Source organism: Numenius arquata, chromosome 12 (assembly GCF_964106895.1).
Source record: "Numenius arquata chromosome 12, bNumArq3.hap1.1, whole genome shotgun sequence".
In the NCBI taxonomy this organism is placed as follows: domain Eukaryota; kingdom Metazoa; phylum Chordata; class Aves; order Charadriiformes; family Scolopacidae; genus Numenius; species Numenius arquata.
Genome location: NC_133587.1, coordinates 36,313,625 through 36,336,561, shown reverse-complemented (window position 1 = coordinate 36,336,561; position 22,937 = coordinate 36,313,625). Strand labels below are relative to the sequence as shown.

Here is a 22,937-nt window from a genome sequence, read left to right as displayed (position 1 = left end):
ACTTTTCTAGAAGACTTCAATGGCAAAAAATAGAACAGTTGCCCTCCAGCTTGACTGGCCTATATCTAGTTGTCCAAATCCATTTGTAGTTTGTTGTAGTATGTGTGGTGTCTTTCTCCATGGGAAGAATGTTTAAGCATACCGTGTTTTGAAAACCAGTGCAATGTTTGTTCCTTGAGACTTTTGGTGGTGTCTTTAAAAGCTTTCCTGTTTTCAAGCAGCAGTTATTTGATCTGTGCTTCACTACCTATTGTGGTGGAATATATCTTAAGGAATTCCTTTGGACTTACATCCTTGGAAGATTTTCACTTGATAACAAAACTCTTGTTACTTGTATTCTGCTGTGAAATACCTGCATGTTTGCTGTTTTCCCCCAGGAACATAAGCGTGCTGTCAACCTGTTTTGTTCCTACTCTTGGATTGGCCTAGAGAAATTGTAACTTGCTGGGGAGTGTGTTAGAAAGATATGGAAACCCCTGTTTTGGGGGTTCAGCTTTTCTAACATGGAACAATCTGGATCTCTTACACTACCTTGATTCTTTAGGCAGCGTCTAAAAGGGTATATTTTCTTTGTATTTGAGTAGCATAACACAAATGTGTTTGTTTCTAGTAACACTGCTCTATGTAGCTAAGGAATTTGCCACTGCTAGTTCAGAAGAAGCAGGAGATTTGCAGCTTTCTTGCAGCATTCTGTTTTAGTCTACAAATAAAATCACATTGGTTTATGGTTTTGAGAGTTAACTTCCAGGCCCCTCATGTGCCCTGGGTACTCGGGTATCTGACACTGGTGTTGAACCAGCCCCACTGGGGATACCTGGATTGCCTCTTCATGTTGGTGGTGGTGATAATAAATAATAAGTCAAATTAAAAAGGTGGTGTTAGGGCAGAAATTCAGCTTTTCTTTCAGAAAGGTGTGCCATTCCTACAGTTTTGTTACTGAACCAAATTATCAATTCAAACTACGAAGAAAAAGCTCTGATCTTTTGAAGAGAATCAAGATGTGCAAGAGAGGGGAGCTGGTAATGAAGGCAAATTATCTGATACTGTTGGCTAATTGTCACATACCACTTGGGGAAGATGTATTTTTTGATGATGCTTCAACTTTTTGCCAGACTCGGGATGAATTCTTTACACAGGATTGCTTTAAGGTGGGTGCCGCGCAGTGTGAGCTTAGTAGCTGGGTGCTGCTTCTTTCTTTCCAGATAAGTCAGTGTCTTTGGGACAACAGGGCATTTTGGAATTATGTTCCCAGAGCAGCACATACCTAGATTGCCAGAACTCATCCTGATGAAATTTTCCTCTTGCCTTAAAAGTCTTGCTTTGCAAAGGATGTTAGTGCTAAGAATTTTTCTCTTGAGTTCCATAGCCTACTAATTATTCTATAATTCAGTTGCAAGGAGTTTGGACTTTCACTACTCCTGCAAAAATTGAGAAGCCTTAATTCTGTAACAAAGGTGTTACGGCCAAAAGAACTCGCAGAGGCTGAACTAGACCTTCACAGTGGTATTCGTGTAGGCCACTCGTGCTGTGAGACAGACATCAGTGCATGATTTTGAATCACGATTTTCCTCATCTGTTGTTTGTATTTAGGAAATAGCTCTTCTTACTTGCAGTTTCAGGCAAAGTGTATATTAAGGACCTCTATTCATATTCAGGCCATTATTGTTTTAATAATCAGGAATTGATTCTGATTAGAATAAGACTGAAGGGAACCCTCTAGAGGCACAGAGTAGTGTACACGGGCAAGGGATATTTTAGCTGAGGTGCATTCCAAATGTGTCTTCAAGTGTAAGACCATATTTCTACATACCACATACAGAACATATATTATTTATACAAAAGGTGCTGGTAACTTTACGAACCAGAATATTTTAAAAACAAGAGTGCACTGAAATAGCTAAATCTTTGCACATACTTGCAAGGTGAATGACAACTGGATGCTTTTTTTATATCTTTGGATTTACTCTCTAGTTTAATATAAAGACAAGATCAGCCAATGAGGAGAAAACTTGTAGTGGAGCTTGACTGTAAAGGAACAGTGATTCAAATTAGACTTAAGTTTAATTTTAAGTGTTTTGGGATGTAGCTCTGAGGTAGAAGGAAAAGGTGATACAAATGTGGATGATTCTATAATCTAAAGAGCCTTTTTTGAAATTAATCTTTGGCAAAAATACAATCTTACTGTTGTGAATTGCTTTCTAGTCATACTAGTTTTTCCTGTTAATTTGTTGATAAAGAGACCAAATGATTGACCAAGTGGTGGAAAGTTAAACAGCAAAAAATACTTGTTCGCATATAAGTATCTGCTCGCTTTTGAGATTATAGAGCAAATTTTTACAGATGCTACTGGTTTAAAAATGAAACTTTATTGCAGAGCTACATCTCCTTACTTTTAAAATCTGAACCTAGTTGAGAAAACACTTAAAGAGGAATTAACATTTCAGTTGAAGTTACAAACGTAATTTCCATCCTGTCACATTTTGGTGACCTTTTGTGACAGCTTGTCTCTATTGGAGGAGTGCATTCTTACTTGCTGATTAAAGATGTCATTTGAAACCATTTTATTACCAGCGATAGTGAAATTAATCTTGACACTTAGAGACACTAGAAAAATAATTGCTGATTCACTGCATTAACTGTGTGTGAGAACTGTACAGTCAAGATGAGAATAAGTGTGTGCTGAAAAAAAAATAATGTAAAAATGTATTCTCATGAATGTAGCTGAGAGCTTTCCTAAACATTTCTTTATCCAAGATAATGTAAGTAGTGGTTTTGAAAAGTTTAAAGAGGGTGTACTGTAGGACAAATATTCAGTCGATTTCTAGAGGTACTGGGTTTGTCATCTTTGAGAAATACGTAATTTCTTTCAGTGCATGTAGTTCAAGTCTTCCCAGAGTTGGAATTGTCATTATGCTCCAGATTTAGTTACGCATTAAGGAGTGTGGAGAAGTGGCTTTGTTTAGCATTGCCAAACTGAAGTATTCTCTCTGTACCTAATTTCAAAAACAAAACAAAACCCTACAGTTACACAGAGCCATTTGCAAAGTGATAACAAAGATCATTTGATGTGGTAGTACTTTTTGTTATGTCCTGCTTAGTTGGCTTGTGTTCACTCCGATAACTAGTGGCTGAGACTTTGGGCAAGATGAGAAAATTAAAATGAATGGTTTCACTGTTGTGATGTTGCAGTGTGTGCAGAAGCACCTGGTGTAATCAGGTTGCAGGTCTGGATGATGGGGAGAAAAAAGTTCAAGGAGAACATTTTCTCTCGCTCTCAGTTTAGATTTATATGTATATAAATGTATATGTATAGCTGTTCTGGAATGTGATTTATGTTGAAAATCCTGGCATTATTCAGGATAATAGGAATTCTGGGGTTCTCAAACCTGGGATTTGAAGTGCTGTTGCTCTCAGGGAGCCACCCAAAGCAGGTGTAGCTGCAGAGCCCTGTGTTCGGGGTTGGTCTAGACAGGAGCTGGTGGCCATGCGCTGCAGCAGCCTGCGTGCACTGTCCAGGGAGCATGGCAGCATCCAGCCTGGCTCGGTGTCTTTTGGTCACAACATACACAGGCTCTTAGTCAAGGAGCAGCAGTGGACCTTTTCCTGGGAATACCTGGCTGTGCTATGGAAGAGTTTAGTGAGAGAAAGGCAATGTTTTCTTCCTCTGCTTGTCACCTCTTCTAGTTAGCAGTCTGATCTTGCTTTCAGGGAAGATAGGGACTATTTTCCTTGCTCCCCTCCCTGCAAAACCTCCTCTCCTCGATCTCTGTGTGTGGCACAATGCTCTCAAATTTGATAAACAGGCCACCTAATAATTGAGCTGACTGTATATTTTGATGCATGGTGATTGATAGCAATATAAAGCACTTGGGGTATTCATGACTTTAAGTCACTGCATGAGTTTTCACTTTTGCAGTCTGACTCGAAGGCTCTGAACCCATGGTTTTGTATGTAAACAAAATTCTTCACAGGTAGGACACTGTTGCCTTCAGTGCCATGTTGTGGGGTAAGCATGCTTGATGTTAATGCAATCTTATATTCCTTTTTTAAAAAAAAAATAAATCATTATATTGTGCTTCTGTGGTCATAGATGTGGTGTGAATGTAATGATACTTGTTGCAGTGAATTCATGGGGGGTGTTTTGGTTGGGATATTTTTCTCAAGATCAGTTACACGTTTTTACTTTTCTGGCTGAAAAACTGAATACGTGGGCTGTGCCTTTAAAGACACAGCCTTCAAAGTTTGAGAACTTTAGTGTTAAGTGAGTAGGAAAACAATTTATTAGTTTTTGTTTTAATGCGAATGAGAAGTACCTGCACATCAAAGATCATCAGGACTGACTTGGCCCTGGATGCTGTCATCCCTTCCCCAAGCTTAATCCATACAGCCCTCTAAAGTCATTTGGTTTGGAGCAGCCTGTTTTTTCTTCTAAAGTTGTTTCTATTCAGTGTCCTTCAATGTATGCTCAAGAGGCTGAGAGACTCGGGCATAATCTGGCCTTGTAGGAAGCCTAGCTCTATTCCCAGGTTCATTAAGAATTGCTTTCCTCACATGTGACTTCTAATCTGTTTAATAGGAAATAGCTGCTTACCGTCTTGAATGAGTATCAGTGGTAGGTGCTCGTTGCAGTGACTGAACTTTGCTTTCCAAACTGCCTTGCTGAGTTCAGGCTTGTAGTGTGCAAGATGGCAGAAAAATTGCCCTGCCTGTCCTACTCTTGGAAAAAAAAAAAAAAAAAACAGCTTTCCAGCTAGCAGTATGCCTTGCAGGATTTGGCTTGTTTCTGGTGAAAGAGAGGAGAGCTGTTGCTTTGCAGTGTAACGGCACCATTTCTCTTCAGAAGTATATGGGAGCTGGTGATCTCTCTTTCCTGCAGACCAATTAAAAGCCCATGGTGGCCCTCTCACACTTGCAAGCCTGTGAAGAAACCGAACTTGCTGCAGGTGTGGATAGGAAGGAGGCTTGAAAGAAGAGCTCTATTTTTCCCATTAAACCAGCTTTTTTCATCCCGGATAGATAAGGTGGTTGTTTTAGTTGCATTCTAATGCATTTGATTGCTTTGGACTGGAGTACATTTTGTCTTAATTTTCCTCAGAAATCCATAGTGTGCACATTGACTTTAGGGAATGTGATTCCTTGCCCATTTGTAAGAATGCTGTGTGATTTTCGTGATAAAGCCTGATTGTCTTGGGCTCTGCTGATCTCTTGAGGCAGGTGTCTAGGGCAAAGGTAGCATTTCATAAGAGTATCTGGTGTGGTTGTAAATTAAGGCTTTATGCCACTTAATTGTGGTGTCAGAGAGGGGAGAGAAAAGGAGGTAGAGAAACTTGTCTCATCACCAAAGTGCAGAATTGAAATGGGAAACCACATGGCAAATCCTGGGCTTCTAGGAATCTGTTATGTTTGCTGGGTCCTTAAACAGTCAGCAAGTTCTAAACTTTTTTTTAATTCAAAAAGCTCCTGCTTTCTGGATATGCTGAATAACTTTGAAAACTGGGACACGCAAATTTACAGTCTTTGCAGTTCAGTTGTGCAGGTAGTTTTTATAGCCAAGTAAGAACAATTGCCGCAGTGGGAATGCACGGCGCTCACCCCCTTCTGCCCTTCTGTCAATCCTCAACTTCAAAGACTAATTGAGATTACTTATGAAGATGTTTAAGATGGTGGTTTAAGTAGATTTGGCTCTTAGACTCACAAGAAATTGTAATAGTTTTTTAATTGCTTTAGTTATGTATTCTTGATGGAGGATATGTAGTGTTGTGGAGATGTAGTGTCTCAGCTGCTGGATGCAAACCATTTTTATTCTGATCTTCAGATACTATAGCCACTATGTGTAGTATTAGCAAGTAAAAACACTTTCTCCTGAAAAGCGGTCCCTGTATTCAGTCTCCTTTAAAATTAAGAGGAGACTGTTTAAATGGAAAATGGGAATTCTTGTACTAATTGCCATTTATATGAACTCAAAATACGTTTTTATTTGCCAGGAGTGTGTTTCTTGTAGAGTAGTTTAATTTTGCCCTGTTAGAGGCAGAAGTCAATTTTAGCGGTAACACGGGATCTGACTGGCACATGGCAAAATCCTCAGCTGCGTGGTTGGGTTAGTTTATCCCCTTTAAGTAACTGAAACCTGGTGGGTGGCACTGCCCATACTGTCATGATATGTTTCCTGAAGTTTGTTGTAGACTTTCTGTGTTTCCAAGTAATTAGATTACCTGGGCCTGCTGCAGCGTAGTTTTCTCTTAGCGTTATCAGCATTGTCCCAGGTTTCAAGAAAATTTGGCAGTCTTCATTGAGTACCATCTGTTCTCTGGTGTTTACCTGCAGTGTGAGTTGGGTGGGTGTTATCAGTGGCCACGTATTTGACTTGAGCTGAGCACTGATTTTTGAAGTTCTCTTAAGTGGGATTATCACTTGTACAGCTGGTTCTTAAATCACGTACAGTAGAATAAATATTAAGTAGTTATATACTGGAAAACCACTTCAGTTACCAGAAGGTTTTGCTTTGGAACAAGCCAATGCACAAAAGAGTCTGGTGGATAAAATCTGTTCACATGGAAGACAACATACCCTTTACTGTAAAGTTTGCTGGGGGATTCATTCCCTGGCATCTCTGCAGATAAGTGTTACGTTGTTTAAGATAATCCACAGTGTCCTCCTAGAGCATAAGGCAAACTTCAGTAGCACTTTAAAAAAAAACACCAAGCAGCCAAACCTTTTTGTTCATGTTTGTTTCATTTACCTGCTGCTTTTTGCCTGTACAACAGATAAAAGTATCTGTGTGCTTTTTCTTTCTAAAGACGTCTTTAATGAAATGTTAACATGCCACCTAAAGGAGATCAAAGTGCCTGCAAATTTTATGTTAGTTGCAGGGATGCTTCTGTAGTTCTAGCAATGTTTTTTTCGTTGTATTTTCCATCTTTCAGCGTGAAACTAAAATATTTTCCCTTATCTCTCTCTTTCAACAGAACTTTCTGCAGAAGCCAAAGCAGCATTACTAGAATTTGAAGAGAGGGAAAGGCAACTTAAACAGGGGCGGTACGGCTCAAGGAGAGGAGGGCGAAGAGGAGGCTCCGTCATGTGCCATGGAATGGGAGAACAAAGGAGAGACAACAATGATAGGGGAAGAATGAAGGATCACAGGCCTGCGCTGCTTCCAAACCAGCCATCGACAATGGTACCTTTTAATCCTTCGTATTCTTTGAATGTGCTTTCAGGAAATTGTGGCAAAGCACATTCTAAATAATAAATCTTTATGAAGATGGAATATATATTCCAACATACACTTTTTGCTCTTTCAGGGTACTGTTAGTTGAGATAGGCTTTGCGTAACGTGGTCATTGTGAAAGTATGTCCTTAGTCCTGTTATCAGCCTCAACTTGAGGAGTCTTGAGGCCTCCAAATGAAAAGTGGATTTTGACTCATACAGTGCAATCAGGCTTACCTACTGGTTTGCATAAGGATGGAGGAAAAAGTTAATTCCTCTGAGAAGTTCTCTACATGCATTATGGAAACATGCTCAGTCCCACATTATTAATAGTAATTCCATTTAAAAAATATGATTCTGTAAAATACTTCTTGATTTTTGTCAAACCAGTATTTTTGCTGATACTTCTAAAAAAATCTATTTGTATACCTGCCATGCCATTGTGGAGGCAAATAGAACCCTAGGAAGGTTATCACCACTAGATAAATTAGTATCTTGGGATTTCAGATGAAATTTAGCTTTGTTATTCTCTGCCCGCCACCTCTATCACAAACTAAAAGATGTTACTTTTTTCACTTAAAAAAAAAAAACCCAGGAAGTGTGTGATCAAGAGGTAGCCCGCACTTATTTTGTTAACTGTCTTAAAATGTACTGGAAGCTGAGATTGTAGAACAAAGCCTGTGTGTGTCTTTGCAGGACAAGGTCATCTGTATTAAACAAAGGGGATTTTTTCCAACAGCAGTAACTGTAGGTGCTGATCACTAGCAGGAGTCGGTGGATATCTCAGCGCTTGAGAGCTCTGCAGTTAGCATATTTCATGCTTTAAAAAACAGCGAAGGTGGAATAATTTTTTTTCTGTATCGCTGCAGTCTTTGCCAGTTATTTTGATCTTAAATGTTGTAAACATTGTGGTCATCACAATATCTTCTTGTGCATATTTTGTAGCCACTTTGCTTTATGTGTATGGCTGCTGAAAAAAAAATGGTGTGTCACATCTTTGTTACCAAAAGGTTGCCTGTTTGGGACTCTTCTTGCACTACCATCTGGAAGTTACTGGACTAGGGCTGATATCTAGTATCAGGGAGTTCAGAAGCAGAAGAATGTCTCTGAAGAGAAAGATAATATTTTTTCTTATTACAACTGATTTTGGCCATTTGTGTTTGAGAGTGTTGAGCAGCAAGAGACTTTCTTCTTTGTTACACAAGGTACCTTTGAAAGGTATCTTTAAAGTAGTTTTTTTTTCTTTGAGCAATATAGATAGGTGGGCTGCACTGCTATCTTAAGAATCTACCTTAATTTGTACGTTGACTTTTGTTGCTGCTGTTAGGTCTGTTTTCTCAGAGAGGCTCTTCTGTACGTGAGACAAAAGTTAGTGGGTTTGTTTTGACCCGGATTTCTAGTGATGATCACATGTACCTTATTGCAGTTGATGACAGTTTCCAGTGACACGTGCAGAACCCTACATGTGAAACTAGGCAGTTTCCCTGCCAAAATAAGCAAATGAATGTCTGCATTCCCTTTGTGCTTCCTTGCTCTTTGCCGTCCTCTTTCACATGAATGTCTTCGATTGTTCCTTTGCTTTCCTGTGCTGATGGTTCTTAACAGTTCCAGTTGATGATATGGGAAAGAAGTTTTTCTGTTCATATTTGGCCTTAATTTGGCCAAAGGTGTCTTGGGTTTGTGCTGGTTTATGTCAGGATATTTTAACTTTAAGCCTATTGATTTTATTCTTTTGTCTGACTTTAGACTCATTCACAGAGGTTAATTCCAACACACCAGCAACCTGTTAGGAGTCTGTTCCAGCAGCAGCAACAGCAACAACAACAACAACAGCAGCAGCAGCAACAACAGCAACAACAACAGCAGCAGCAGCAACAGTTACAATCTCTGCTTCCTTTACAGCATCAGCATCATTCTTCTCCTCCTCCAGGGCTACATATGCCCCCTCAGATAGAAACGCCTAGAATAATGATGACTCCACCTCCAGTGACACCTCAGCAACCGAAGAACATACACATAAATCCACATTTCAAGGGGACAGTAGTGACACCCGTACAAGGTGAGCTTTCCGAACACCTTCCTAGTCATAAAAGTGTGACATCTGATTCTTTGCCAGAGAAGCAACAATTTGTTTGTTTATCACTTCATGGAAATGTGCTTTGGGCTGGTATTTTTTTTTTCCTTAAGCTTGAGACAAGTGTTTTCCCTGAAGTAAGACATAATGTTGTTGGACTGCAGCCAGCTGAAATAGTAAAGCCTTTTCAACTTCTTCATCATCTTTGTTACTCTACTGTAAAGCCTGTAAAGAGCAGTAAAAAAGGAAACGGAGAAGACAATGTGCTTTTAAAAAGTAGCAAATGTCAGTTTTCGAAACTAGGTTAAGTACTGCAGTTTATAATTTCCCACATCATACCAGCTTCAGCAAATCATTCACAGAATGACCACCCAGCTATTTTGGTGAGCGTAGGCTGAGGCACCCCTTGCATTGCAGTTGCTCTGTGAAAGGTACCAGCTGCTCTCCTTACTTGACAAGATGCATGCCCTCAGTTCTCCTTCAGTGCCAGGTTCGCGATAGCTTGACTTGCGACCTGCAATTTCTTCCCATAACTTAACACAAGCAGTCTTTGGGCTACACTTTTTAGGGCAGCTCTCAGCAGAAATGTTAACATGATGGCCTTTGTGCCATCTATTTTACTGAAGGAATCCTCAGCAAGACTACTGGATATTTCTGCTAATGGATGTGCAGCATACTATTAAATGCCGTCTTAAATCACTGTAGAATTTTAGTCTTCCTGATTAGAGAGCATGTATGGGAAGCTGAGTCTTCTGGTGTGGTTGAGAGTAGTGGGCATCTCAGTCTCACAGTCTGCAGCAGTACAACTACATTACAAGAAAGTATATATTTGCACACCTATAGGAAACCAGTTGTCTTCTTCAGGGAAGATGAGCGTAATTTTAAAATCTTCAATGGCATTTGCATATTAAGGTGAGTTTTTAAGCAATCACTGCAGGCAAATGGTAGACAGAAATTTCAGTGTAGGGAGAGCTGAGCTAAACTTCCTCTTAAGGTCCTTTTCAGTTTAATACACCTACGTGAGGCCCCAGTTGGAAGAGACTGGTAGCTGACAATATCAGGACATTTCACATACAGCATCGTGTATTTCGGGGTAACTTTCTGTATGAAAGATCAGACTGACTTCATGTTCTTGATGATGTCCTGCTCCTTCTTGGGTGAATATATTTCCAGATCCATGAAGGGTTTTACACATTTAAGAATACAGCCAGATATGTGCAGAGTTTATTGGGATTCTGTTGTTGAAAATGTGATGTCGGGAATGTCAGGAAGCTAAAAATGCCACATCTGGAAGTGCATGATATTCACACTCAGGTTCTGGTAATTTTAATGGTGCGCTGTTATGTTTTAATGTAGACTGGTATTTTTTTTCCCTGTCTAATTTGATGGCAGGATTAAGCTGACGTACTTCTAATTGTCAGCACCAGGGACACTTTTTCTAGCTGCAAATCATAGAAATATACTTTCTTAAGATCTTTTTGGTTTGAGTTAGTCTTGAAATGCATCAAATATATCAGTACTTTGTAAGACAGACTCAAAACTCCCATAAATTGTTACGAAATTTTCATGTGTATAAAGTAGCACATGTAAGAGCTCTAGTAGCCAGATACTTCATTCTGAAAGGGAGTTGAACCACTCTTGAAGAATCCTATCATTTGGCTTATTCCTTTGATGTCTCAAAGGCAGATCTCTTACAGTGGTTACTATCTCCCTTGAATCTTCGTTCAAAAAAAATAGATACTTTCAAGTCAGTGTTGTTTCAAACAAATTTCTCCTATTTTTAGTCTTTGAAGCTTCATAATGATTAAGAAGGACTCGGTCTTACCAAAACCCCTAAAACGGTTACATGAGCCTCGGCGCAAATGTGCTGCAAATACTGTTCACTTGGTGTTCAGCTGTGCCTCTTGTGCCATCTAAATCACATTTCTTTTAGTTGCTTGCTTGTCATATTGTTTTCTCTCTCTATGTCCTATTCTGAAAATTAGTTTTGAGTTGTAAGTAGTAAATTTTGGCTGAATGCATGTCCAAATTTGAGTCTAACCAATTTACAAATACTGGAGGACTGTACGTAGTTGTACTATGAAATGCACTATGAAATACTATGAAATTCAGCCTGTGATACAGGTATTGAGGTTTTTTTCCCCCTTAATGTTTATACCACAAATAATTATTTCAAGGATGCTGAGTTCCTGCCAAAATTTATATGAACTAGTGAGCAGTTCATGGCAGCTCACTAGATTAGTATGCCATTTACCTTTTAAAAACTGTTTTGGTGTCCTGGGAAAAATTACATTATAATTCTCCTAAATAATCAATATGGGAATTGCTTCTTGATCTTCTCAGGGATAGCATTGGAATTTACAGCCAAAAGCAATTAAATCTTAAAATAGTGTCTAAAAACATGCTGTATATTATTTTTGAAACTTACTTTCAAACCTTTGGAAGATTTGACATCAGGAAAATGAAGGCTTATTTGAAACTTTGCTGTTTCAGCAAATGTCCAAGGATTGAAAGGGCACAGAGTTTGAACTACTATCTTTCATGAGTATTAAATTAATTTGCTTAAAATATATATATATCTCTATATACTACTGCCAGAGGCAGGATACTGAAATAGACACAAGTGCCCTGTTCAGTTCACATTTCTCTACATTTCCCACCTAACACGATTTTTTTCAGTGCCTCTCTGACCTGTAATACCTGAGCTATTTTAGCTCTAGGTCTGTCAAGAGCACCCTGTCAGTTTTTTCCAGGTGGCCGTAGCTGTTTGATATCGACAGATGTTCATTAGAAGCTGAGATGAGACTATTCAACTAATTTTCTCGTGTAACCTGATACAGAGTTTGCGCACAGTCCGTCAGTGCTGAAAGACTGGTGCGATTAGTTTACCCCGTTAGTCCCTGAACTAGTAAACCACAAGTACTTAACAAAAGCGCATAGAAACCAGACATAGACATGAACTAAAAATAAGGACTAATGCATCAGTTCTTGTGTCTCGGTTACCAAGGGAAAAAAAGGATTTTTGAGGCATCTTAGCAAATTCCTTTGTTGGGAGGTGTACCCAACTTCTCCCTTAAACTAGCTACATTTCTTAACATCTTTCCTGCTCTGAAGTGTAATACAGTAGTTGTCTACTAAGTCAATATTTAAATCTGTGTGGGAAGTGTTTTTCTGTCACGTTCAGAAACGCTGAAAACAAATTGAAGAAAAATAACCTTACTAAAAGTTTTTAGTAAATTTAGTAAATTCAGTGCTCTTTGAAATGCTTTATTTAACTTCCCTAGGCCTTCTGTTGAACATGGAAACATTTATAATTTTAACCACTTGGACAACTCAGGAAAAAACCTGCACTGGAAGATGGGAAATCTGTCATTATACTTTGTACTGGGCACTCCGATAAAGATTCAGTCCCCGAGCTGATCCAGCAGTAGATGCTTTGCGCATTACGCCATGATACTAAGTGAATGTTTTGGGAAATATTTTTTTGTCTTTTGAAATGCAGTTGTTTGGACGAGACATCCAAGTTAATCCCCCTGAAGTACTAATTTTGGAGGTTACTTTTCAGGAAAAGGGTCTCCTAATTCTTCTTGGTGTCTCTGTGAAATAGCAGTCTTTCATCTGAGTTCAGCAGTTCTGTGATTGCACAAACTGTGATCACAGTTGCAAATATCATTATGGTGGCGAGGCCAGATTAAGTATCTTTTGCTTGCTGTTAATTGCCACTGCCTATCTTGTTTTACTCTTCTATGAACAGTGATTTATACCAGTAGAGCCTCATGCTTATGCCTGTTGTGGGAGTTTGGTGGTGAGACTGGGAGATACCTAGGAAATTTTGAGAGGTGTGAAGTTGAAAAGGCAAATTAATCGTGTATCCTTCTATTTGAAACATTAAATTATCTTTAGAGTCGCTGTCAGCTTTGTCTAAGGGATGTCTTTGGCTGAATAAGTATTCTAGTTTTCCTTCCTGCAACAAGGAGCAATTTAATCCTGGAAAATGCAGAATTAAATTATGTAAATTAACTAGGAGAATCCTAATTGCCCTGTTGCATGTTGCAGGGGAGGGAATGGTTGCTTAAAGTTAATTGTAGGAACTGTGACATTTGAGGGTGAACGTAGCAGATTTTAATCATGGGTTCTTACTGCAACTGCTTTTGGAAATAACAGCAACAACTGTTAGGTAAAACAAATGGTGTTAAAAGGTGCTTCTTGTTTCAGTGCCCTTGCTGCCAGTTCCAGCCCAGCCAAGACCTGCTGTAGGACCCCAGAGATTTCCTGTGAGTAGCAGCTGTTTCTTCTTCTCTGATATGGATAAGCATACATTTGCAAGGAAATATTAATATAGCAAATAAAAGCTGTTCTAGTGAAATATAATTTTAAGGATTTGTAAATATTGACAATACACTCTGCAGTTGAAAATGTTTGTTAAAAGCTTAAGGTCAATGGATTTTTGAGAGTAGAATTAATTCTGTTTAACTGTAAAATTGTTGAACCAGTCTCTCCAGTGGGAGAGGCATGAATGCATCTTGTCTTAAGGAATATGGGCTTCATTTTATTACTTGACTCTTCCTGTATAAATAGAATCCTTATTTTATTTGATATAATAAAAGGCTGTTTGAAATAATCTCTAAGCTTAAAAAGCAGTAATATGTATTTATTGTAAAAATCAGCAATGATTTTTATCATTACTTCAGGCATTTAAATACCTTCATGTTTTTTATATAAAAAACGGGAATGGCATTGCATGACCTTGCTTTCTCTTATGTTTCTGACTTCTAAAACAAACAAGGCACTTAGCTGCTTCACTAGGCTAATTTCACTTGATAATTTTTTTTTTAGTTCTGTGAACGGAGAAAGTGCATGCTTCTAGACCTTTTTTCACCGTTTCACAGTTTTGTTGTCCTAAATTTTTAGTTCAAATGGTTTTCAGAGTATCAAAATAAGCAAAAGAAAAATTAGTTCACGCAATATTGTCTTAAATACTTTCAAATAAAGACCCATATATTGTGTTTCCCAAATGTATAAAACACAAAAAATACCCTCTGTTAATGTGTGCACTGTTGAAGGAGGAAAGTACGTGTTTGTGAACGTCTGTGTAGTATCACACAGTAAATTACTTGCATAGAGATCAGATGTATTTGAAAGAAGCAGATTTCAGGAACCTGCTGTGACTTTTCATTGCCATGTGCATACCTGGTTGTTTTTGATGCAGAATGTTTTTCTTAAAGGACATGTAGTTGAGGAATTGTGACGTCCATATCTTGTACGTAACTGAGTTTTTAAATTGCTGTGTTTCTTCTGTGAAGTATAAAGAGGTTGAGCAGTAAAACCAGAGTTTCATTAAGTAAATTCACATTGTATAATTTTATCATCAACACTTTAACAAGAGATACTCTTAAAAAATACTGCAGTTTTCAGAGGAAATAGTTTTCTTCAGCAGCATTTAGTACTATGTGGAGGCCTTATTAACATTTTTAAAGTAATTGTAATTGGTTTTTTATGAAAACAAGTATCTTTTATATGTTTTCTTTTGACAGTAAGTTGCTTTGCCAATAAACACAATTTGGGATGAAAAACAAATTGGAGGACAAGGAGTATCTGTAAAGGCATTGTAATTGACATCTTTGAAGTGTGTTTACATCAGTGTAGAAAAATTGGAAATTAATTTTTTTTAAATTGACTGTGAAATTAGATGTTAATTCTGTTCACTTTTGGTTTTGCAAGTTGAGAAGTACTGCAAACCAGCTAATCTTGTATGCAACAGTTTTTAAAAGGAAATAAAATAGCTTGAACGTTTTTGGGAGGACTCTTGCTCCTTTTGCCTGAAGGAACAATGACTGCCTGCTGCCTTTTTATGTAAGCAATACACTAGCAAAGAGTCAGTGTAATTCCTCTTTCATAAAGAGGAGGAGGGAAAGCTTAACAGACGATCCAGTACTGTGATTTGGTTGCCCTGTGTGGTTTGGGTGTTTTTTTCCCTTCCTTTGGCTAGCAACCTGCTGTGTGACCCTGAGAAAGTTACTTAATATTTTCATGGCTCACTGAGTTATAAAATGATTATAATATGGACTTCCCTTATAAATTTTGCATAGGTTATCACTCCTATTAGGATTAGGAATTAAGTGTCACTGTGTACATATCTCATGTTTGTTTTATTAAATGTAGTATGTTAGCTCTTGAGCTGAAGACAAATTTACTTTTTGACTTGAACATTTTATCTTGCAGAACTACCTTTTTTGCTCTGTTACACGTCAAATGCCTTTGTGCCATTATAATTCACTTGTTTATGTATAAATGTTGACTTATAGCAATATAGCAATGGTTAGACAACTTTGACAAGCCATTTGAAAAAGATCAAAGAAGTATTCCAGATCATATTTCATTCATCCTTTTTCCTCATTGTAGAAAGAATCTCTGGATATGTAATAACGTGAATTTGCTCTTGTTTTTAGGATTGCCCGATCAAAGTACAGTAGTCAACTGTCTTTTTCTGATTGCCTTGTTTCTCAAAAAATTGTGAGGTTAGAATTAAGTATTTGTAGCCTGCTTTCCCCTTTAACTTTGAACTGGATGGTTTATTTTGATTGAATGTGGCAGAGATGGAAACATTAAAGGTAATGAAATGCTTGCAAGGGAGAGACCTAAAATAAAGGGGGCTGGTGCCCCAAATGAAGGAAAAATTGCCTCCAAGTCCCTGTCTTATCTAGGAGAGAAACCTCTCGGCACAGAGACCCTGTGTGTGCTCCGAACATGGGAAGAGCTTCAATCAGAGCTAATCAATTGCAAGTCATAAATCCATTGGAAACCAGGTGTTATTAATTTAGGGCTAATGAAGTGACTTGTAACCATGTAATGGTTAATTCTTACAACCTTCTACAGAAGGATGTAATTGGAGAGTTGAACAAAGTTGTAATGAGCATGTTAGCATATTGGTGCGAGTTCTAAATTATAAGAAATAATGTAGTACTTAATCAGGGTAGTGCTGATCAGGATTGAACCTTCTTGGAGTTGGGACTGATTAAATTCACTTAACCTTGAATGTAAGTTTTAATATTTCAGGGTAGGGCTCATTGTTCAATTATTTCTTACTTAAAGCTTATCTCCTGAAATATTTAGAGAGGCAGTACTAGAAGGGACATTATGGTGTGAATCTGTGTTCCCTACTTAGTATTATTTTGACATTAACCATAATATTGAATCAAGCAAGGAAGTTGTCTATCTCTTACTCTGTAAACATTCAAGGTGACATAGTGTGAATGATGTTTGAGAGCTATATTCAACTGATCAGGACTGAATAAATGGTGGATCTGAGGCATGTTACAGCTGAGAAACGTGGTAAACTTGTGGTAACTGGGAGTTAAAGGCCTGAGTTCTGCAAAGGCTTCTCTGCCTGTCTGAATTGCACAGTGCTTTGCAGGGGGCTGTAGTTGGTAGTAATCCAATCTTCAAGCATAGTTGATGCTAATATTTTTCCAGATATTTGAATTGACCTGGAGCTGTGAAAGTGCTAACTGCATGTTGTCTTTAAACTGTTTAAAGAACAGATTAAGCTAACCTCTTTGGCAGAGTCCTTCTGAAGTCTGCCTTCGCTTTAAAGTGGTTAAGATGTCTTTTTCCGAGTTCCTGTCTCAGGGTCACAGTTGGTATTTCACAAATAACAATCTACTTTGGGGACTGATCCATTTTAGGAAAGGTGGCAGAAGCCTTCATTCAGAGACTAGTTGTATGGATCTTCTGAACTTTTTACATGTTTTCTGACCAAATTATTAATTCTTGCAGATGCCCCAGTGCAGGTGTGGAGCCTGTGTTTTTTCTTGTTACACAAAGGGGACCGTTGTGGGTCCTGTCCTATCTGATGTTTGTTAGCTGGGCTAATTTCTCTTTCAGCTCTTGCCTTCTGTGAAGAAGGATGGGGTAAAACAAGGGGAAAAGAAATTAAATAGAAAATGAAAGGGGTGTTTCTAAACACTTTACATGTAGGCTGCTGCTGACTATTATAGAGGCTAGATCATTACTTAATATGAGCTAAGTTGGTGGTCCAGATCTTTTATCCCTTCTGTGCATCCACCAGCATGTTCTGTGTTTGAAATTTTTCAATTATTGCCTGAAGAAAAACGTATAAAGACTTTTTGCTTCAAATATCATTTATTCAACATAATGAACACTGAAGTAATACTCATATGTGGCTTGTGTGCATTTTTAAAGGAGATAGAGAGGTGGAACAAATGTTGAAATGCCATTCTTCAGCCCGAAATTGTGAGGTACCCCTAGCATTCAAATTTAGGGCTGGAGTGAGGCATTTGGAGTGAAGACGAAGTTGGGGAGAACCTGTGTCACACTGCTTGAGGCAGAAGAGAGGAATTCCTCAGATGTGAAGCCATTTCCCCTCTGTCTCTGCCCTCGGTCCTTCTCTGAAACCGCTGCAGAGGGAGCAGAGCCTGTTAATGCAGCTGTATGCCTTTTGCCAGGAGAATTTTCAGGAAATTGGGATAAATTCCCATTTAGCTCCTGTCCTTAACCTGACACCCTGGGTGTGGTGTGAGCTGGGCAGGTGTCTGTCCCATGGACACATTTTATTACTTCTGGTCAACTTGAGTTTCAGAGCTGAAGATTGGAATATTCTGAAGTGGTGTGAAGCACAGAATGAAGTGGCAATAGTGTCTGCCTAACTCATTTATGCCAGGAGGGTGTTGCTATAGCTGTCAAATTCCAAGTCTGAAAGAGTTGAATTGTATAACATAAATTATGTTTTATTCAGCATAAAAATAAGTCTTTAATAGAGTGACTTGTCTTCAGGCCCTTGTGAATGTTCTACTTCTTATCTCAACATACTCCCATTTGATCTACTGGACATCAGGTGTTGTCTTAAATGGATGCTGTGAAAGGCAATTAATTAGTTTTGATTCATTTTTTTCACCATTTCTGAAAACTTCAGTTTGATGAATTCTGAGCTTTCAAGTGTTGTTTGTAATTCAGGCACTGTTTTTAATCACTTCTTTATCAGTCTGTGAGAGGATTTCAAACAGGTGCTCAAAATAGAGGTTGCTGTCCTTCATTGCTGCTTGCTTGAAACCATGTCTTTCAGACAGGCAATATATTAGTGCTATACAAATTATAAGGGTACATTAGAATACTGTTTACTTCTCCAGTATATATTCCAGTGTACTTCGGTCTGTGGGTGTGCCTTTATATAAACACTTCTTGCAGTACGTAGAAGCAGAAATTTGCGGTGCTTTTGAAAACAAAACTGCTTGCAATAGTGTGTGTGTGTTGTAGGAAATGCAAACAGGTGAAAAAACAGGCAGTAAAATTTTTTTCCATCATTTCAAATTCAGTTGTGAGTTGCTACATGTGAATAAGGGTTTTAGCAGCTGTTACTAAGGTCGTGGCTCATATTCTGCCATACTCACAGTAAGGACAACTTAAACGGTTCTCCGTCTGAGTAAGGCAGTTGTTTTAAACTATATTTAGAAAGAAATGATGTTTAGTACCTCATAGACATTTGCAACAGTATGTATGTATGTAGGAGGCAAACTGTTAATGGGAATAAAAAGCCACTTGTGAAAATGGTTCTCCTACTTCCTCACAATTACTCTGCTTTAGCTATGGCTTTACTATAATGAGTAACAGTAAATGAAATTTTCACTCTATTACTGTGTAGCAGTGGCGGATCACAGGTAGTGTAGAAAGCATTTTGTTTTCATTTAACATGATACATGGTATCAGGTGGTGTTGATTGACATTTCTTGGATAGTGCTTTATACAGCATTTCATGCAAATCATGTTTGAATGAGACTGCTGCATCAAATTACATTTCTTTCAGATTATAGCCTTCACAGATGTGAGACAGAGCTTGTTCAGCAGCTAGCAAAAAGCTTTTGCTTTTAACGCTTACTGTTTTCACAACTTGACTGCAAAGCCCTATAATTACAGCACTTAAGATAGTGACGGAATGATGGGCACTTTCTCTTATCAGATCTATAAGTAGTAGCAAGCAGATGCAGCATGAGATCCCTCCAGCTGTCAAATATTGTCAGCCTGGCATAGAGGGAATGCAGTTTAAAATGCAGGTGACATAATACCCAACATCCTCCATTTGCTAGTGGGCTTCTGATTAATCACGATTACCATACATTATCATACCATCAAATTTAATCATATCAATGAATTCCCATCTGCAGGAGGAGCAGCAGCAGCTAAACATGATGGTAACAGCTATTAAATAAGAGAGAAATAGATGATTTCTAAATGCAGTAACCCTTTAACTTGTCATGCTAGTTCCAGTGTGCACATGCTCTGTAGATAGTAAAATCAAACTTGTGCGTTTATATTTCGTAGTTATTGTCATTTACATTTTTAAGTGATTGCTATTTAGCACTGCCAAGGAAACCAGAGTTGTAAAATTTTTATTTTTTTCTGTGTTAATGATGCCAGATTTTCTTCAACCTCAGTTTTAGTACCTGCTAAATACTGAACTACAGAATAGCTGAGGTGGGCAGGGACCTCTGGAGGTCATCTTGTCTGCGCCTCTGCTCAAACAGGGCCACCTAGAGCCAGTTGCCCAGGACTGTGTCCAGATGGCTTTTTAATATCTCCAAGTATGGAGACTCCACAAACACTCTGGGAACCTGTGCCACTGCTCAGTCACCCTCATAGTAAAAAAGTTTTTTATTTAGATATATTTTCATACATATAGGTATGGATATTGTTTTTGATAGAATTGTATGAATGAAATTTGAAGTTTTTTAAAGTTGTGTAAGTGAAGCACAAATTTTTATCAAGGCAAAGAGGAAAAAGTATTATGCATATTGCTATGTAGCCATTAATTAGGCACTGTTGAAGACATACTTTGCAGAAGTCAAGACTTAAGAAATACAATTAAAATATACAATTGACTTCCTACTACAATGCAGTAAGAGTAATCTGGTGTTTAAACACTGAATGGAGAACTAAAATATTTATTATAATATTACAGAGTCCTAGATAATAGTATAGTTCGTTTTAGCTATTTTCACTGAGCTGAGAAAATGTCCTTTTAAAAGATAATTCAGTGCATTTGTGTCATCAAAATTAAAAAAAAAAAATACATAAATATATTTACCTTCTGCACCTTCAGTTCTTGCTAATTCTTTAGAATGTGAAAGGAGAAAGTGCTTCATTATAAAAGTATCATACTACTGTCTACAATAAAATGAGGTAATTTAAAGGAATATTATGGGATAACTGTCGGATACTCAAAAGGAAAATATGTTGAGGCCTTCATACATAACATGAGTAGTATCTGCAGGCACATTTGGAGCTCTGGGTATGTAAAGTTCTCTCATCAATGTGTTTGCAAGGTTAGAGGTGTGTAAAATGTCTCAAAAATGAGATTTCCTTACAGAAGTAAAGAACAGGAATCAAGTAATTCAACTACTAAATAGCTAGGTCTGAAATGTCATTTTCTAATACAGATGGAAGTCTAGGTTAGCAGCAATTCTGATATTTGTTTTTGATAAAGCTGGCTGCTTCTTGACTTTTTCTGTAGGAATCTGAGCATTTTTTTGATAAAGAGGGAAGCATCTTCCCCAAGTCGCATGTATTTATCTTAGAGGTTCTAAGATTGTTTTTAAATTAACTGTAACTGCACCTTCAAGCTTGGAGTGTAATGTAGAAATCCTGAACTTGATATTCATGATCCAGTTGAGTTCTGACCTCAGAGTTGTTTCTAATCGTTAGTGACTTGCAGGTCACCAAGATATACTAGGTCAATAAACGCTGTAACGACATTTCCATGGAGTAGTCTCTGGTAAGTCCAAGGATAAGGTATGAATTTTGTTAGATGTTTTATCTCATTAGTTCTGAAAGCAGAGGCGGTCCAGAACTTTTGAGTCCCTAGGTTTTTACACTTCCCTAAAGCTGTTAGCTTTCAGCACAAAAAATATGCAGAAGGATTTTATTGTCTTTAAATAAAATTATTATGAAATTATCTTCTTTCAAGGGAGAGTTCATCATTCTAAATGGTACTAATGTCCCTTTATACTCTTTTCTCCAATTTCTATTTCTATTGTACTTAAAAAATTAGGGGGCACTAAACAAAAATGATGACATGCTCTTCTACTCGACACCCCTGAAGCAATTACAAAGTAAAGTGAAACTGAATCTTCCAGATGAATTAGTTTAAAACACCTGTTTAAGAAATTACTTAGGTTTTGTTTAAGAAGTTACTTAGGTTTTGTCTAAGAAATTACTTAGCTTTGTGCTCTGATCTGAAAGTGTTGGATTTACTCTTCCTTCAGGCCATTCAGGCTGCTACAACTTGCCTGTCACGCTTTCTTATTCTGGCCCATCTCTGCTTGCTGGAAACACTCCTTCATCCGTACAAAATGGGTGGATGGGAGCATGTTTTTTCTGCCCATCAGCACTGTTAGGAATTTAAAGCTGGAGTTGGGATTTAGTTAACAGTACATTTCCTGCACCTGCATTTCAGGTGTTTTCTGACAATTGTTCTTGAATGGGACCGCTTATCCTGCAGATTTTCCTATTCTAACATACGTACCTCAGTGGTAGCGCAGGTGGAGGTTCAAGAAACCTGTCTGCAAAGCAAGTCCTGTGCAGAACTGGTTGCTTGTGGGCCATTCTCCCTTGTTGGCTTCTCTTACAGAACACGCTGAAATTGGGAGTATTTTTGCCTCCATTTGCAATATGAGTATGTCCCTGCTTGATATATTAGGGGGGATGCCCTGAAACTTGCTGAAAAGGAATAGTTTTAATAGACAATGAATCTTTTAGCTTTTAGTTTTTAGCTTTAATCTCCTGAACTGTTTAGGATTGTCTTAGTGTGCTGGGAGTATCCTTCTTTTTCTGTATTGCCTGTGTCCTTATTTTAGCTATTTGATCACGAGTTGGATTAAATAGGAAGAGATTGCATGCCTTTCTCTCCTTGCTTTTACTGGTTTTCCATGATAGCTGAACTCTATTTTGGGACCTTATAGGCAGGGAACAGGGAAATCGGACATCGGTGATTTCTTTTACAGATGACCTAGACTTGTGTGAACCCCCCAACATACTTTCTTATCTCTTGGAGTTGCGTAATGTCAAAGAAAAGCTTGTCCAAGTTATGTGGAACATTTTAATATTAAAAATTGCTTTCTGCTTAATTGAGGAAAATATCAACCCATTCTCTCAGACTCAATGTTCCTGTATTACTAGGATCTGTGCAGTCCATATTTGAACCAGCACTTGCGCTCTCCTTGCATTTTCCCCTCAGAAAATATATTGCAGAAGCTGTGGAAAGACTCATGTATGGGTAGCACACAATCATTGTCTTAGTTTTATGATCACTCTGAACTTCAGTTTTTGTCCTTGATGGAAATGTATTTAAGGCATGAGTTTTATGTAAGGCCATCTTATAATACTAAATCCACTGGGAAAAATCATGGTGCTTGCTAGGTTTTAGTTCATCTTGATGGAATTACATGGTTATCTTAGGCATCACAGGGACACTACTGAGTCATTTAGACTCAGTATTTAAGGAAATATCAAAATAAGTTTTATAATAAAAATTTCAATGAATCTTTCCCTTTCTGTGTGCTGTACACAGTAAATGAGAATACTATGAAACAAATGTTTTGTGGGATATACACATTTCTACTTGAAAATTTTTGAACCATATCCAAGATT

At 38.0% G+C, this 22,937-nt stretch overlaps 1 protein-coding gene across 1 annotated transcript in view; it reads left to right on the top strand.

Moving 5' to 3' along the window:
• RBM33 (RNA binding motif protein 33) overlaps positions 1-22,937 on the top strand; it is a 95,169-nt gene that overhangs the window by 26,513 nt on the left and 45,719 nt on the right. The window contains exons 7-9 of the mRNA XM_074157636.1: positions 6,966-7,174; positions 9,011-9,263; positions 13,494-13,552. Of these exons, the coding sequence (XP_074013737.1) occupies positions 6,966-7,174; positions 9,011-9,263; positions 13,494-13,552 (521 nt within the window). The remainder of the gene's footprint in view (positions 1-6,965; positions 7,175-9,010; positions 9,264-13,493; positions 13,553-22,937) is intronic.